The sequence below is a fragment of the Balaenoptera acutorostrata genome, chromosome 7 (genome assembly GCF_949987535.1).
Source record: "Balaenoptera acutorostrata chromosome 7, mBalAcu1.1, whole genome shotgun sequence".
Lineage (NCBI taxonomy): Eukaryota > Metazoa > Chordata > Mammalia > Artiodactyla > Balaenopteridae > Balaenoptera > Balaenoptera acutorostrata.
The window spans coordinates 167,646-184,465 of record NC_080070.1 but is presented as its reverse complement, the minus strand read 5'-3'; the positions used below and the strand labels follow the sequence as shown (position 1 = coordinate 184,465).

At 53.7% G+C, this 16,820-nt stretch overlaps 1 protein-coding gene across 1 annotated transcript in view; it reads right to left on the bottom strand.

Annotated features, from left to right (window-relative positions):
* The window catches only part of VIPR2 (vasoactive intestinal peptide receptor 2), a 70,105-nt gene extending 53,515 nt beyond the window's left edge, over positions 1 to 16,590 (bottom strand). Inside the window, exons 1-2 of the mRNA XM_057550567.1 lie at positions 16,409 to 16,590; positions 13,927 to 14,026 (exon numbers count right to left, since the gene is read on the bottom strand). Of these exons, the coding sequence (XP_057406550.1) occupies positions 13,927 to 14,026; positions 16,409 to 16,471 (163 nt within the window). The 5' untranslated portion in view covers positions 16,472 to 16,590. The remainder of the gene's footprint in view (positions 1 to 13,926; positions 14,027 to 16,408) is intronic.
* Between the last annotated feature and the right edge of the window lie 230 nt (positions 16,591 to 16,820).

Below are 16,820 nucleotides of genomic sequence, written 5' to 3'. Positions count from 1 at the left end.
ACTCTCCCCAGAGAAACCCTCTCCCCAGACAGGCCTGCCCCCGCCCCCTTTGCCTTCCACGCTGAGAGTGTTGGGGAAACACCTCCTCGGAGCGGCCTCCCCCAGCCCCTCCTGGGCGTTTGGCTCCTGCCCCTACAGGGCCTGGTGACATCCTATACACCTGCCCATACACCACGTACACAGAGACGTTATGTACGTCCTGCTCACAAACACAGGATACTCTATATGCTGGCATATTCCTTGCTTTCTCACTTAACAACAGACATCTTGTATTTTTCATGTCGTTTGTGACATGAGCCATCATTTTTAATGGCTACATGTTCCAACACCCACTTTACTTGTGATATAAATAGCAGTGATGAAATAATTGTCTGACCAGAATTCTAGTTATTAAGTACTTAATAGGTGTCCCCAAGGTACTTGGACTTTTATCCCATTCTTTCGGAAGGAACTTAATTCTTCCCCAAATGATGAGGAAAAGCTCTTCTTTACAGAGAACGTTAATTAATATGTGTAAAGAATGGTTAGAATTTTAAAAGTTGACATTTTGGACCCTAAATACCGGCTGATTCAAGCATGAATCATCCACAGGGCACGAAAGCCAGGAGATGGGAAAGCCTGGGGAAGCCCAGCAGCCCCACAGACCACCTGCCAATTGAAAAGGGAAAAAAGAATTTCATTTTCAAGATTCTGGAGGTCACTTTTAAGCAGGTGACCAAACAGCATAATGGGATGTTGAGGGACATAATGGGCACCAGAATGTTGACGCCACAGAGCACACATATAACCTGCACGCCTTCTTCCCAAAGGGCTTGACCTGAGTCAAATCAAACCTTTATGTCCAAACTGCAGCGTAAAGGAAACACAGGGGCTAGAAGAATCCAACCCGGAAGGAAACACCGAGATGCACCCAGAACGTGGGGCACTCTGCGAGGTAGCTGACCTGCTGCCTTAATTTTCAGAGGCACAGTCTGAAGCAACCCTAGAGTCAGGGCACTGCAGCTCCGCGGCAACGGTCCACGGAATGTGTCTTGCACAAGCTGTCACAGCAAGTGCCGGAGGCCGACAACTGCTGGACCTGGGCGGTGGCACCTCCGCCTCCCTTCCAACATTTTGATCATGCAGATTTTCAACCACACAGAAAGGAGCAACCTTTCTGTTGGAAAACTGCTCACTACGATCATTAGGGGAAGCCACAGTTCGACCCGCAGAGCCATGTCTGGGCCTAGAATAGCGGGCGCAACATGGACTCCTGGCCCTGGGCGGGAGGGAGGTGGCCCCAGGGTCCCCCAGGGAGGGAAAGCTGCCTGCCCCAGGCCTCGCGAGCTGACCCCTGTGGCCACGAGCAAAGAGCACACGAAACAGAAGCAAGCCACGCCTGGTGGAGGCGGAGATGCGGCCGTGGGGGTGCTCTGACGGGACCAATCTCAGAGCCCCGAAAACGCCGCCCAGCAAGTTGCTCTCTTTCGCTTCCGTGCAGCTCACTTATTTTCATTCCTTGAAGACGAGGCCTCTGCTCTGTGTTCTCGTAGGGAAATACTAAACCAGATAAAAACTGACAGGGCAGCAAAACAGACGTGCTCACCACCGGGCTGGTCTGCAGGGTGTTAACTGTATTTGTTAAAATAAAACCGCAGCCGCCTGTGCAGACACAGCTTTGCAGCCGCCTGCCTGTCTGAGGGCCCTGCTTCAGGCTTACAGAGGGGGACGTAGTTTACTGTTTTCTGCAGGTAAGTACACAAGCCAGTCTTTGAGGCCCCCGGGGCCAGGGGGACTCTGACCAACGAACGTGCTTCCCCAGACCAGCGGGCGCCCCCGATTCGAAAGACCACAGAGGTGGCCCAGGGCAGCCCCGACCCTCTCACTTCTCCCAGGGCCCTGAGAACAGCGCGGCCATGAGCAGCCATCCCCTTGGGGCCTCCGGTCACTGTCACATTTGTCCTATGCCCCACGGCCAAAATGGGGCTGTGTGCAACTTCTACTCTCAGCCCTGGTCCTGCGTTTGGATCCTTCAAAGGGCAGCTGCAGTCACGACCGGCAGAAATCTCGCCATAAGCTCACCACCACCTTGCTTTGACTTTCTGCTGAGACCACCCCTCAAAATACTCCCATTCCTGGACACTCAAGTCACGGTTCCCCAGCGGTCTGAGCTGGCCACACAGCACAGGAAGGACCCCGGGGGTCTGTTTCCTGACCTCAGGGTGCGCAGGGTCGAGACGTGGACGTTATCCCCGCAGCGGCGGCACAGGGAGCCCTGCTGTTCCAGCGGCTGCGTCCCGGCGTCTCAGTGCTCACTGAGGAAGCAGACGTGGTGCTGAGTGGGTCCAGACCCCCAGCCCTGCGGATGGTGACGCGATCGCTGCAAACCCTCCCCTGGATCTGGAAGCTCCGAAACGCTGGCCCCCACCCCCGTCAGCCCCGCCCTCAGCTTGGGATTTGCTCTTTGGGCACCTTTGATGCTCCTGGTCCGGGTGCCCAATTATAAATATCCTGCTTCTCTGCGTCCTACAGAGCCCAGCTAATCTCACCAATAACAGTGATGGTCAAACTCTACCAAATGGAGGGGTCTTTCTTTCTGTTGCTCTAAGGATGCATATCTACATCATTTATTCTTAAAATACGTGTAGTGAGATAAGGAGAGCTACATCCATGCTGGGTACGGAGCCAAACGCCTTTTTAGAAATGCTGCAGTCAGGCATGACGACAGTACTTGCTAGTGGCAGAAGCGGGGTGGAAAGGAGCCTTTTGAGGGGAAACGCCCAGAGTGACAACCCCCCAGAACTAATAACAGCCTGTGTCTGGGACGCGTGCTTCTCAGAGACAGTCAGTGCAGGTGAAATCCGGCCACGTGCTGGGAGGGGAGCTGCTGCAGTCAGGACTCAAAAGCAACTCACAGAACAAGCTCAGGGAGTTTGATAACAACCCCCTGCCCGTGCAGACAGAGATGGAACAATTCATCTTCCAAACAGCGGACTGTCCTTTCTTCATGACTCGGCACACCGTTTGGACCAGCTGCAGCCATGCCCCCTTAAAACTTGCAATGGCGAGCATTCGTCTCTCCAACAAATGTTCACCGAGCGTCCACTGGTCTGAGGCTGCCCGAGGTACCTGATGCAGGCACCTGGGTCAGGAGGGCCTCACCAGGTCTTCCTGCAGCAGGAACACTGCAAGTTCACAAGCCGACAAGGGCACCAATGTGGGCTGGCTCTTCAACATCCCCCAGCTTGTAACTGAGTCCACACAGCAGATCAAGCCTTTGGGTGTGGACCGAGGCCCAGGGCCACGCAGCTTCCTAGGCCCCCTGTATGAGAGCCTGGATTTTACACAGGGGCAAACCCAGGCGCCACGACAGAGCTCCGACTCCAAATGCCTTTAGAGGGCTGCAAGGAGTATTTTACCGGGAACTCATTCTTCAGACAACTCCTGGACACCCCGATATTCTGTCTAGCTAGGGTGCTACAATGATCCCACCCTTGGTGGGCTAGAGGCGAACTATGAAACAAGGCCTGGGAAAGACCATCTGGGGGGACAATACCACCAGATGGCATCTCAATCAAATCACTCTGGAACTTTGAATGTGGAAGTAGCGAAGTTTAACTTCAGTTCAGACAGATTCCATTGGTGGGAGTCATATTTTGGGACTTGAACTAACATTAAACTAAGACTCAAAACCCAGAACTAACCAAAGCTGTTAACTGAACAAAATAATTTTTCAAAGGAACATACAGAGATCCAGTTTGAACCTATTTAAAGAATATGCTGAATCCAATAAACCCCAAACATCAAAATGTCCTCCAAACTGAGCTGAGTGAACCTAGTGCCTGCGGTCGGGGTCCCGGCCAGCACAGCTGCCCGAGAACTGACTGCAGGTCCCTCCGAGATGGGCCCAGCACCTTCACGCCTCTCTCCCGACATCCGTACAACGGGGGCCCTCGGGAGTCCCGGTGAGGGCCTGCAATGGGGTCAGTTTAGGAAAACGGATGGGGAGCTAAATTTGCGCAGATGCTGCGCCTTTCACCCATCGAGATGTCTGCTGCTGTCCTTTGTACAAATCCTCAACAACCTTCCCTCCAACGTCTGCGACCGCTTGGGGCATTGTTGGCGGTGCCACATGAGCTCCCAGGCAGGCAGAGCCGAGCCGCGTCCGACAGGGGAAGTCTGGACTCAGCTGACAGGCTGGCACTGGATGCGTGGGGAGTCCTGCCATGTTATTCCCGGGATGATCTTCCGTGGATTTATGAGCAGGACTTGGGTGGCGTCCCGGGATCGAGCCGGGACATCCATCTCCCAGTGCTAAGACAGATCGGCCTCATACAGTACAGCAGCCAACGGCTGCGCGCACCCCCCAGGGCAGGACGCCTGGCTGTGGCGTCCACAGCTCCTGGCCAAGACCGGCCTCGTGCGGGACCATCCTCCCAGGCTGTGTGCGAGGGCTGGGGGCCCGGGGCCCCTGGCACGCCCACAGCTCAGGGCCCTGGGTCCCATCGTGCTGGCCCCTCCAGCCCCGTCCACCCCGGGAGCTGTGCCGGGCCCTCAGTCCCCTCCCTCCTCCTCCTTCTGGGCCAAGCCCTTCAGGGCTGCCCGTGGCCACTCCTCCTGCCTCCAGGACCTGCTGCCCCAGATGGTCCCACTTGTGGGCGGTCTCCAGCCTCCCTCCCAGCCCCCGCTTCTGCCTCTGCTCAGGCTCCCCAGAACCATGCCCCCCGAAGGCGCTCTCCCCGGGCCCCAGCTCCTCCCGTGTCATCTCCTTTCTCCTGCGTTCCTGGGGTGGCTCCCCCACCGCCACGCGGCCGTGGGACCGTCTCCGCCACCATCTCCCTGCAGCCCGGCCCCTGCCCGCCAGCCTCCCGTCCTCTTCCGTCGAGCACGCCTGCGTCACCTCCACCTGCAACGTGACCCGCTTGCAAGGCCCCCCCAACTCCTCTCAGAAGTGTCTGCTCCGTGAACCGTCCCGAAACACAGCTCATAGCAGACACCCCGCTTTTCAGAATCCCCTGGGGCCCAGCTCCAGGCTGCGGGTCAACGCTGCTCTCCTTCCTTCACCCACGCATTCCGTGTTCGCGTCCCCAGCCCTCCCGGCGGCTGGACCCAGCTGCTCTGTGTGCCGACACACACCTCTCCTACCTGCCCGCACGGCCAGCCCACCAGCTCCAAGCTCTGGAAGAAGCCCCAGGAGCAAACGCTCCCCATCCCCCCGAACTTGGTGAGCTCGGGTACCTTGCACGGGGCCACGCAGGAGCAGAGCGACAGCGCTTGCTGGGGGGACAGCAGGAGGCACGTGCTGTCCTTGTCACCGGGGCCCAGTGGGCAGCCAGGAGGCCTGGCCTCACCCTCAGTGTCCACTCACACAAGCCTCAGTCCTTCCCTTGTAGAGAAGGAAGTAGCTGTAAGAAGTCAGAGATTGCCTGAAAAGCGGTAGTAACCCTTCCCTGGGATGGATAAGAGGTGCCTTGAAAGTGTCAGTTCTTGAGCTGCGGGAGCCCTACCCAGGGCAGGTCACAGCCAGGGCGATGTTTAAGGTGCAGACATCTGGGGTGCTCTGGGCCCTGATTCAACGTCCTGCACTGCGGGGCCTCTGCCTGCAGCTGAACCCCAGCCGCCTCTGATGGTTCCTTTGATACACAGAGAACCAGGCGTGTCGTGAGGAAGCTGACAGCCAGGAAATAGAGGAGGGCTCACCAAATCAATGTGCTGCCCCAGGCCCCAAAGCCCTCGCCGTGGGCCGGAGGAGAGAAGGGGCTGATGTCACTAAGTGAGTAAACTGGTGGGGATCCTCATCCCAAGGGGAAGCATCAGTGGGAGGTGCAGACAATTAGGTGGACATGAGGTCAATCTTCCTGTAGCCGTAGGGGTTCAGAGGAGGCCCCTCACCTTTGAAGCAGGCTTTGGAGAGGGAGAAGACCTTCATCTAAAGCATGCCTCTCTTTCTAAGATGCCAAGTATGGCTTTGTGAAAAGCGTGCTTGACTTAGGGTCCAGGGAGCTGGGCTCTGCCACCAGCTTGGATGAGAGACTGGAAAGTCCACTCCCATTTCCTCACCTTGATGGGCTGACGACCACCTTTCAGCATCAAGATTGGGACCCCCAACACCTGCTCTGTGGACATCTCCCATCCTTGTCCTGAGAGTGGGCCCTCGGAGCCTTCCCTCTGCCCTGGACACCGGGAAGGGTCCGCACGTCTGCTCCTGGGTCAACAGACGCCGGACAGGAGGGTCCTTGGCAGATGCCTTGGTGCCCAGAGGCTGAGGGGCACCTAGATGGGCCCCCACCCTGGAATACAAGAGGGTGCGCTCGTCATCACGAGGAAGGCAACACCAAGTGCAGAGGCCACGGAGGCTGGGGGCCTCGGCCAGGCGGCGGGTGGGGTCGGGTGGTGGTGACCAGCTGCGGGTGGAACAGGGCTGCATGGAGTGAATCCACTCCAGGGCCGAGCACAGGACACACACGGACGCCAAGACCACGGTCCCCGAACACACCGCAAGTTTATATAGTCAATTACCAAAGTACTGACCACCAATCAGCTTATGATCAAAAAGCTTCCATTCTTCTTGGTAGTTTCCCCACTCACCGTTTTTCTGCCTTAATCTCCGAGTAGAGATAAAATAAGTCCTTAGGCATTTTTCTGTCACGGTCAGCTTCTGGTTCAGAGTAGACTGATGCTACTCCATGTTCAGATTCTCCGATTTCCCCTCAGAAATCCTTCAGTCCTTCGACTCGAAGCCCTGTTATCCCCGCTCCCCACCCGATGCATCGCCATCGGGGGCTTGATTTGGAGTTCCCAGAGGCGATGACATGTCCTGCCCAATTTCTCATCACCCTTCTAGCCTGGTATCTGCTCAGTAAGAACATGCTGGAAAAATCAGTGAACGACAGAGCCAGCCAAGGCTCCAGCAACGACAGTCCACTCCATGATCCAAGTAGACCCCCCAGGAACAGGCCCGGCTACGAGGGCTCAGGGACAACCACTGGAATGGATGCTTGACCCAGAAAACTCTACAAAAACTCGCAAGTGAATGGGTGCCCGGGAAGGGCTGCGACCGGCCCAAGCAACCAAAACATGCACAGCTGAATGCCCAGGAACCTGGGGGTGGGGCGTGTGGCTGACACGTGTAACTGTGTCCCCATCGTGGCAGCACCAGCCACGAGCCCACGAGCCAGCGCCAGACGGCGGGGACGGCAGCCGGGACAGCGGCTTCACCGGCCGCTTGTGACTGAAGTGCGGTGTGCCGAGGGGCCTCCAGCAGGCTCTCCCACCCCAGAAAGGGACCGTGTGCTTTCCCATCACAGGACGCGAGACAGTGGACCACAGGAAACCACTCAACGGGCTGGAACCTGCACCGCAGGCTCACCTGGAGGGGCAGCCGCAGCCTCAGAACCAGCCCCACCGGCGGGAAGAGTGACGGGACATTTTCAGGACGCGGCCTGCGTGACACTAAGTGGGGGCAGGGAAGGCGGAGAGGTGCTCGCGGGGCAGGAGACCGCGGGCAGCTGGCTGAGCTGCGTCTTGGGGTCACCAGCACCTTAGAAAGATGGGCAGGAGAAGTAGCTTGGTCCCCACCAGCAGCAATGCCAAGAGGCACAAAGCTCCTTCCTGTGACCCAGCCTCCTTCTCACCTGTGGCTTCCAGGTGTGCTGACGCTCTACCTGCTAGTAATTGACTTCTCGCGCAGGATTCCTTTCATGAGTTTAAGCATAAAAGTTTAACTCAGAGTAGAATTTTTTCAGCGAGATTTGTTTCCTATAAAAAGTAAAGTTAAAGCCATTACTTTCAGAAAATCAAACCAATACGTAATTATTATTTAAATGGCCTATCCAAGGCCGGTAGCTGATCTTATTGAGTTTAGAAATTAGAAGAAATCGCATACAAAAAGACTCACCCTAAGGAAAAAAACAGATCAGGCTGTTTGCCTTATCAGCTCAAAGAGCTATTTGGACGAGAACAAGAACGTACCTACATCAGAGAGAAAACTGAAAGGGAATAATGGGCCTCACATCACGCTGACCTCAGAAGGGCAGCAGGCGCCCTCGGACCCACATGGATGTAAGGATGTAAGATGGAGGGAAGTCTGCTCACACGTCCCACTCGCAGGTCAGCTAAGGACCAGGAATAGACGCTCTTCAGGGAGAGGGACAACCACCACCACCTGCCCTTGGGCCAGAGGCAGCGCTGCCTGGGGGGGGGGGGGGTCAGAGAAGAGTCGAAGACAAGGGTCATTCCCCCTGGGGGTGGTGCGGTCAGAGAAGAGTCGCAGACAAGGGTCATTCTCCCACGGGACTTTCTGAAGAGAACACGCTCATGAAGCTGCCTAGTTTCCTCTGTGACACAGAGGTGCAGGGAGGAAAGACGAGATGAAAAGTGGGATGTAATTAGTTATATTCCGTGTGACACAACCATCACAGAAATAAGCAAGTCTCTTAAAATGATGTTATTTGGTCATATGAGAAGGATGTTCCGATTTCATGCATAGTGGCTGGAAGTCAACCCTCAATTGCTGGTGAAATATTTTATTGTCATGAAGAAATGCAGTCACTAGAGTATTGCTTGTAAGCTACCTAAAAGTCCAGGAGCCTGGGACACACTAAGGAAATCTGTTAGAATACTACATAGCTCTTAAAAGGAAAGTATAAACCAATTCAGAACGGTTGCCAAATACATTGCTAAAGTTAAAAAAAAAAAGGAAAACAAAGTACAGACCAGAGCTGGCTTCCATCTGCACAGTGAAATGGGGAGGGGTGCACACACACTGCGCACACGTGAATTCTAAGAGGGACGGACGCACATGCTGTGTATGTATGGCATTTTTTCTATGTGCATATATCACGATTTTTAATATGAAGTTTTTCATTAATTTGTTCAGCAAAAGCTTATTTGACACCTTTTTAAGTGCTGTGCAGGATCTTGTGGCTGCAAGGACAGTGGACAACGTGGTAGAGGGACCAAGAGCACAGAGTGGGGAGTTACGGCCCAGAGGCCACAGCACGCCCTGGAGAAGAGAAGCAGGACGTCCACGCCTACTGAGAGCCGCCCTCCTGGAGCTGGGGACACTGCATGGGTGTGTCTTGGGAAAAGGCACTGGCAGCTTTGCTCCGGGCTCTTTTTGAGGATGGCTGTAGAGCAACAGCCTTGGCAGACAGAGAGTGCGGCCCTCAGGCTGATCTCAGTAACCAAGAATGCATCTTCCTCTGGAGCGAAGTTTGGGCAGGACACCAGCAGCCTCCTTGTGACACTGGGGTCTCCCAAGCTCAGGGCTCCTCAGCCAGGACAAAAATGCACCGTGGGCCTCTCCACACAGGTCCTGAGGGACTTGGGGAAAAGGGAACCCACAGGAGTGGGAACGTGACGCCCACACCGCCCGCTCTGCCAGGAGCAGGTTAGCTCTGATGACGCTGACAGGGCCTGTGCCTTCTGCAGGCACCCAGGAAACGGTGGCAGGGTAACCTGTCAGCTTGAAGGGGGCAAAATCCAAACCCGCCACAGCTCCTTGACGAGTGGATCAAAATTAGTCCAGTATTCTTTGTTTAAGAAACGTCAGAGAAAAGTAAGTTTTTTAGTCTAGCACCTCCCGGGGCCCCGGTCTTGAGCTAATGTTCACCGTCATACCCACCTCAGCCACGCACCTTCAGGACCTGGCCCAGACTGTGGAGCTGTCAAGAAGCATAGGTACCTCCTTGTCCTTCCGAACTATAGGCCACATTCCACCACCACCACCACCGCCCCCCCTCCCTGCCCTGATCTGGGCAAAAATGATGTAAAGTCACAGGAAAGTTCCCATGTGACCCACGCACAGGCAGGAACACGGGGCAGAGCTGGAGAGCTGAGTCACTGCTTACCACCACGGTCAGCACCCCCCATGCGGGGACAGAGCTGCCTTGAGCTATATTTTCAGGCATCCGTGGCCTGACTGCCTCATTGGCAGGATTAAGTTAGTCTTAGCCATGAATCAGTATTAACTCACAAAGCTCTAAATACCTCCTAAGCTTTTCTTTTCTACAAAGTGAATCCCTTAAAAGGGTTGAGAATTAAAATTGGTTTTGTCTAGATTTATGTGTTGGTTTGTTTGAATTTGTTTTGGATTCAACATGTAATAAAAAGAATTCCTTGTTAGACTTATACAAATTATCTCAGTAGAACTGAAAACTCGTTTTTTGGCGTCTTTGGTGCTCTTTCACACCAATTTCTTGTAGCTCCTACAGACCCTCAGTATCTCATCTCACTTTCAATTTCGTGAAGCAGGTGCACACTGTTGACCCTCGAATCGCTCTCATCCCATCCAGCTAGAAGGCCTTCACTTCATCTACAGTATCTTCATTCTGGTAACTCATTACTATTTATATCCTTGGTATTGGAGCCATGCAGATTTCCAAGAGCAAAAAGAAAGACGGGAATTTAGAGCACGAGTTGCCTTTCTACAGGAAGCCGAGGGCGCCAGGCCGGCTACCGTAGCGCCACCTCCTCCCCGAGGGCGGCCGCCATCCGCGAGCTCTTGCCACGGGTCAAAGGTCAAAGGGCTCAGGGGCAGGTATTTTTGCTGTCGAGCTAATATTAAAATAAGAGCCTTCAATATAAGAAAATATCCAAGGACTGACACTTGTCATTGCAAAGACTTAAGGACACCTTTCCCCACAGCTCCAAACAGGGGAGATGTTTGATGGCCTTTACCTAAGACGTTCTTTCTGCTCAAGCTGATGCCAAGATCTTCCCAGGCTGTGCCGTCCACACTGTCCAGCACGTCTGTGTGGGCCACATACAGGTCACCCCGAGGAACGCTGGGCCAGGCAGCAGAGCCTGCGAGGGAGCCCTACTGAGCGTTTGAAACATCCCGGCCCGTCTGTGCACCGCGAGGGGCTCTCCAGCTGGGGCCCGCCTGGCCCAGCTGCCACACAGAGAGCAACCTGGCAGCTCAGGCGGCGACCACACAGGAGTTCTGCCTGCTCCTGCAGAACTTTTTAAAAAGTACTAGTTGCAAACTTTAAGAACGGGAACAGCTTACCTAAAGTTTGCATTTCTGACGTCCTGTGAAAATAGGAAGCTGGGCAATTCGGCGCTTGCATTTCTCCACAGCAAGAAGTGGGTGGTGAGGGACATTCCCCACATCCCCGCGGCCAAATGTCACCCTGCCCGGCCACACGCCACAGCTCACACTCGTGCACCGCTGGCCCGGGGACAGGGAAAAACCCGAGCCCTTGGAACGAGCAGAACTAAAAGGGCACTGTTTTGAGCTAATTAAGGCCACACTCCATCTACCTGAGCCAACCAGAGAGGAAGAGCCTTTTTATCAAAGAAACCTGATCAAGGACCACACATCCTACTCCACAATGGACGGAACCAGCCTCCTTGGACTCGCCCTGTTCCTCCAGGTGCCGCGTCTGTCCAGGTGAGTCGTGGACACAGACGTGCAAGTGCTCCCCCTAATGCCCGGTCAACCCTGACCCACCGCGAGGGGGTCTCCTCCAAGGCAAAGTCACGGCCAAACTCCATCCCTTAAAAGTTAAGTGTTCCCTGCCGCCTGCTGTGTCAGTTTAGTCTTGTTAACAAAGTGTTCTTGGTGAGGATGGGAAATGAAGAGTGACAAGAAAGAAACACTAAGATGGTGTTTCGGGAGATTTCCCCCAAAACAGCAGTTGTGAGAGGGGCGAGGGGAGGCGAGCAGTTCCCAGGTGAGTGAGGGACAGGAGGGCTGTGGGCAGAGGATTTATCAACAGTCACCAACTGACTACAATTCGGTCTGCCTTCCATTATGTCAGCGGGAAAGTTCTGCGCCCTTCCTGCTTCGCCAGTGTCTGCGTGTGTCCGGAGCCTGTGGCCAAGGGCCTGGCAGCGTGTCCGGCGACGGCTGTAGGAATTGGGGTTACTCAACCCCGGGAAGAGGAAGCAGAGCCGTGAGCCCGCTCAGTGCCCGCAGATGCCCCACGTGAAGAAGGGGTTCTGTTCACGGCTGCCCCCAATTCATGCCAGTCAGCGGACGCCGCTTACGGGCAGCCCCAGAGCCCAGCAACTTGACTGCCCAATAATGGCGTGAGGGGGCAGAGGCCCCTCCCTTGGGAGTCTCCCAACAGAGGCCAAGGGTCACCCACTGCGGATGTGGCGGACAGTGCCCCCCCCCCGATTCAGGAGGCCTCGTGGACAGTGCGCTGTGCTGACGGGACCTGGTCCCTGCCACTGACTAGATGCCCCCAAGGGTTTCAGCCTGTCTCCTCTCAGCATTTAGCTCCCCTAAGTCTCTTAATTTTCTCTGAAGGGAACAGACCTCAGTGGCCATGACAACTGTCTTGTCCTGAGACCCTGGTTGGCAAGACCCGGCCTCATGGACCCTAGTAGCTGGCTAGTGGTCACATGCGGCTTTGTACAGGGCAGATCCTCAGGCCATGTTTGAGCCACCTCGCTTGCCCTCCTCTGCACAGAGTTCGAGCAGACCTTTTGGAACACATGGCTCTCGGGATCTCGTGTGCACTGCAGAATCACAGGCCTTGAAGGCTGGAAGGAACCCTAGGGCCAGAGTCTTCATTTTTCAGCCGAGGGAGTGGAGGCTCCAGGGGCACAGGAAGGGGCACACCGGAGCTGCTGGCCACCTGTGAATACCTGAAATGTGTGGTCCGAATTGTGATGCACCGTAGTGCAAAATGCACACCAAGTTTCCAAGACTTAATTTTCCAAAAAGTAAAATTTCTCATCAATATTTTATATTGATTACAAGTTAAAATGATAATGATTCAGATATATTTGGATAAATAAAATATATTTTTAAAATTAAAATCACATGTTTCTCTTCACTTATTTTAACGTGGCTACTAGAAAGTTCAAGATCACCCATGAGGCTTGCATCCTGCTTCTACTGGGCAGCACTGGTCTAGAACAACGCCCACATCTGTGACTTCCCATCTGAGGTCCTCTGCAGGACGCCAGACTTTTAACACATGGTTGTACTTTGATTTTAATTTTTTTTCTTGAAGAGAACAAAATAATGACAGAACAGAGAAAAAGAAAACTGAAGGACAAGAGGTTTTTGCTATTGTTTATGATCTGGATGTTATCCCAGAACCTTCAAAGTTTACAGACGTGAGAAGGTGCCCAGGGTGAGTGCACGTTGTCCCGGCATTGCCTCTGGGACGTAGAGAAATAAAGTCAGCAAGCTCACTGTACTCATAACTGGTCTGTTCTTCAGGAAAGCAAAAGTCTCATTTTCCTGTTTGATTTCTGATAAATTCCCACCATTCTTAACTGGATCAAAATCATCTGTGATGTAACTAAGAATTTTAAATGCAAGAAATTGGATAAATACTCATTCCATGGAAAATGGAGTTGCTTTTGCAAAGCGTAACAACGCCCATTAAATTACTTTAGTAGGGCTTCCCTGGTGGCGCAGTGGTTGAGAGTCCGCCTGCCAATGCAGGGGACACGGGTTCGAGCCCTGGTCTGGGAAGATCCCACATGCCGCGGAGCGGCTGGGCCCGTGAGCCACAACTACTGAGCCTGCGCGTCTGGAGCCTGTGCTCCACAACAAGAGAGCCCGCGATAGTGAGAGGCCCGCGCACCGCGATGAAGAGTGGCCCCCACTTGCTGCAACTAGAGAAAGCCCTCACACAGAAACGAAGACCCAACACAGCCATAAATAGATTAAAAAAAAAAAGAAATTACTTCAGTAACTGCTGCTATTATCTCAGACCATGGAAACTATTACTGTTAAGGGTGAGGCTTTCTTTTAATAGGTTTGTGTGAATGATCCCCCCCCAAACACACCCCGCTGCCCATTACTCACAATGCTATGAGTTTTGCCAGCAGTTCATTAAAAAACAGTGGAAGCAGACTTTTTAAAAAACACACAGGTGACCTTAAACACCAGTTTTCCGAGTGAGGTGCAAGCTACTTGCATGCCAGCTCATCCACACCATCCAGGGCACAGTCTCACTCACCAGGCATCTGCCTTACCTTTGTAGTTTTCTGTTTGAGCCCTTAGAATCTCTGCACATCTTGTTTCTTCCTCCTGTATTTCCAGATGAAATCGGCATTCCGGGTGAATGCTGTTCACCTGCTCAAGGTTAAAAGAAATAGAAATAACTGAAAATTCCACTATAATGGGAAAGTCAAGCAAAATTTCTACATAAAAGCCCCCAAAACCTCACAGTTCTAAACTACTTCCAAACTAACACTCATTTAAAAGCAATCACGTTCATATTTTGGCATGGTTATTTGAAAAAAAGCTTCACTATTTACTTTGTAAAGGAATTAGTAAACAAATATAAAACCTGATAGAATTTTTTTTCTGGGCAGGAAAACAAACTTACTAACGTAATACATTTTATGTTGTTAGTACTAATTTGGTGGCAATAGAGCTCTTTAATCCAATAATCTTTCAATATTCGAGTCCTCCATTTCATAGCCCTTGATTTAATCAAAGTAAATACATGTTTACTCATAAGCCCATTCTTAATGACTGCACACAACCCCAGACGCCGGCGTGCTTCATCTAAGGCCAGGCTCTGCCTTCACTGGAAAGCCCTAATAGGACAACTTTATTTTTAGAGGTTGCAGGTCACATTCAAAACTGAACTTTAGAATTTGGTGTGAAGGAGCTTTTCAAAAAGATGAGGGGTGAGTAGGGAGAGGCCTGGGCGAGAGTCACAGCACTGAGGCTTCCACTGAGCAAGAGGTGGGGGACCTCACGTCAGGCTCTATCACGGGAACTAAAGATGCGACACAAATGGTGACGAACATTGTCCATCAACGTGCGCAAAAGACAAAGCCACATACTGCTTCAGTCTTGGAAGGTAATATTCTCTGGTCTTTATTTTCACAAAGGTCCAACGTTCTCTTTTTTTTATTGCCACCTCCCACCACCCACAAATACTCACACTGTAGGATGGAGCTGTGCCCCCCGCTCTCATGTAAGAACAAACTTTTTATTAAAGAAAACCATACTCTTGCGTATATTATGGCCATCTATGTTTAATTATCCTACTATTGAAATAAGTCAATAGAATTCTAACCAGGAATAACATTTCCTAACAAAATTAAGAGAAGAAACTTAATGCTGAATACTTTAGCCACATTTACCCTCATTTTTAAAGATCTGAAGCTTGGGTTCCCCCCCTTCCCCCCAGCTCATCACTGGGCAACCACCACTGTACAAACTCCCGGTTTCAAGCAGGCTGTATTTTTCATACCTGAACAAGTCAATAGCTTAAATTTCAGAATTAGGGAAATTATTTTGCCTTAAAAAGAAAAATGGATTTTTGTTAAGGTATTAAAAGACACCATGATATCTGACATTCTTGGAATATGCACAGCAATGACTTATTTTGGGACATCCTAGAAGTTAAAGCAGCATTAACCATAATAATTCCTGGTACTTTTAACCAGCTCTTTCAAAGCACTAAAATTAGTAGGGAGGTTCTTATCCTCACAGCATCCCTCTGAGGGAGGAAAGACTCCGTTTGTCTTCACAACAGACAAGGGAGTTTGGCAACCCTGAGGGGTGGGCTAGGTTCATGCCCTCCTGGAACCCGAAATACCCTCAGCAATTACAACTTTCCCTAAATAGCTCCATCCTTGGCTTCACAACCTTAAGAGGGGATATGAGTCAATACAGACAGTGATCTGGCCGCAATATAAAATGCGAAATGTGTACACACGCCAACACTGACTCCAGTCTGGCAGAGAGGGAAGCAGGAAATAGGGTTCACAGTTTTTGTGGGGGTTTTTTTTAAGGGTCTTCAAATAAAAGGAGGAATTCCTGAGAATTAAATAATCTACAAATGCACTCATTTAACAAATTTCTATTCAGCATGTCGTTTCTTCCGGTGCTCTTAAATAATGATAAAAAAAACATCAACTTTCTGCAGCTGCATCACGTCTCCCTGGCACACACTTAAACAAGACAAAAAGCAGCAACAGTACTAGCAGATGGAAGGGGAAGTAGTTAAAGACAAAGCGAACTCCAATTTCCCTCGGAAACGTGAGGCCGCGGAGGTGACCAAACCCTACCCACCCCCCGACTCGGGCGTCCCTGGACCCGCGAACCGTCCTCGCCGGCCACAGCCTCCGGGAGGACGCGGCCGGACCCGCTCCGCTGGGAAGGGCGTCGAGCAAGAAACTGGATCCTGTTCCCAGCGAACCCGGGACGGCGGAGGGGACAGAGCAAACGCAACCTCCCAGCCCGTCTCCAACCCGGCCGGGCGCGGAGCTCGGTTCTTCGCGCTCGGCGGGGAGGGTCCAGGGCGTCCCCGGCGGCCCTGCTCCCTCCCGCGAGCCCGGCGGGCGGGTGGGGACCCCGAGACCTGCCCCGCTGCCCGCGCCCCCGGCCCAGCCCCGCGGCCGGACGCGGGAGCGCAGCGCAGCCGGGCGCGGGGGCGCTCCCTGCGGGCGGGGGCGGCGCGCGGGGCAGGGCGGGCGGCGCCGGGGTCGCACTCACTGGGCCGAGCAGCCAGCCGCAGCAGGTCAGCAGCGCGGGCGGCAGCAGCGCGGGCGCCCTCATCCCGGCTCCGCGGCGCGGACATGGGCCGGGCCGCCCGTGCGCAGCGACGCGGCTCCCGCCTCCCGAGGTCCTCGCGCGGCGCCCGGCGGCTCCCGACGAGTCCCCCGCCCGCCCGGGTTGTGCCCCGAGGCGGCCGCTCCGCCCCCGCGGTACCCCGTCCCCGCCCCGCGCGCCCCGCGCCCCCCGCCCCCGCGCCCCCTTCCGTCCCGGCGCCGGGTATCCGCCCCACGTCCCGCCCCGCTCCCTTACCGCCCCCCGTCGGTACCCCCTCCCCGCGCCCCTGGCCCCTCCCTCGCAACCCCCGGGCTGGGCTCGCTCCCCCGACCGTTCAGCGGCGGGTGAGGGGTGC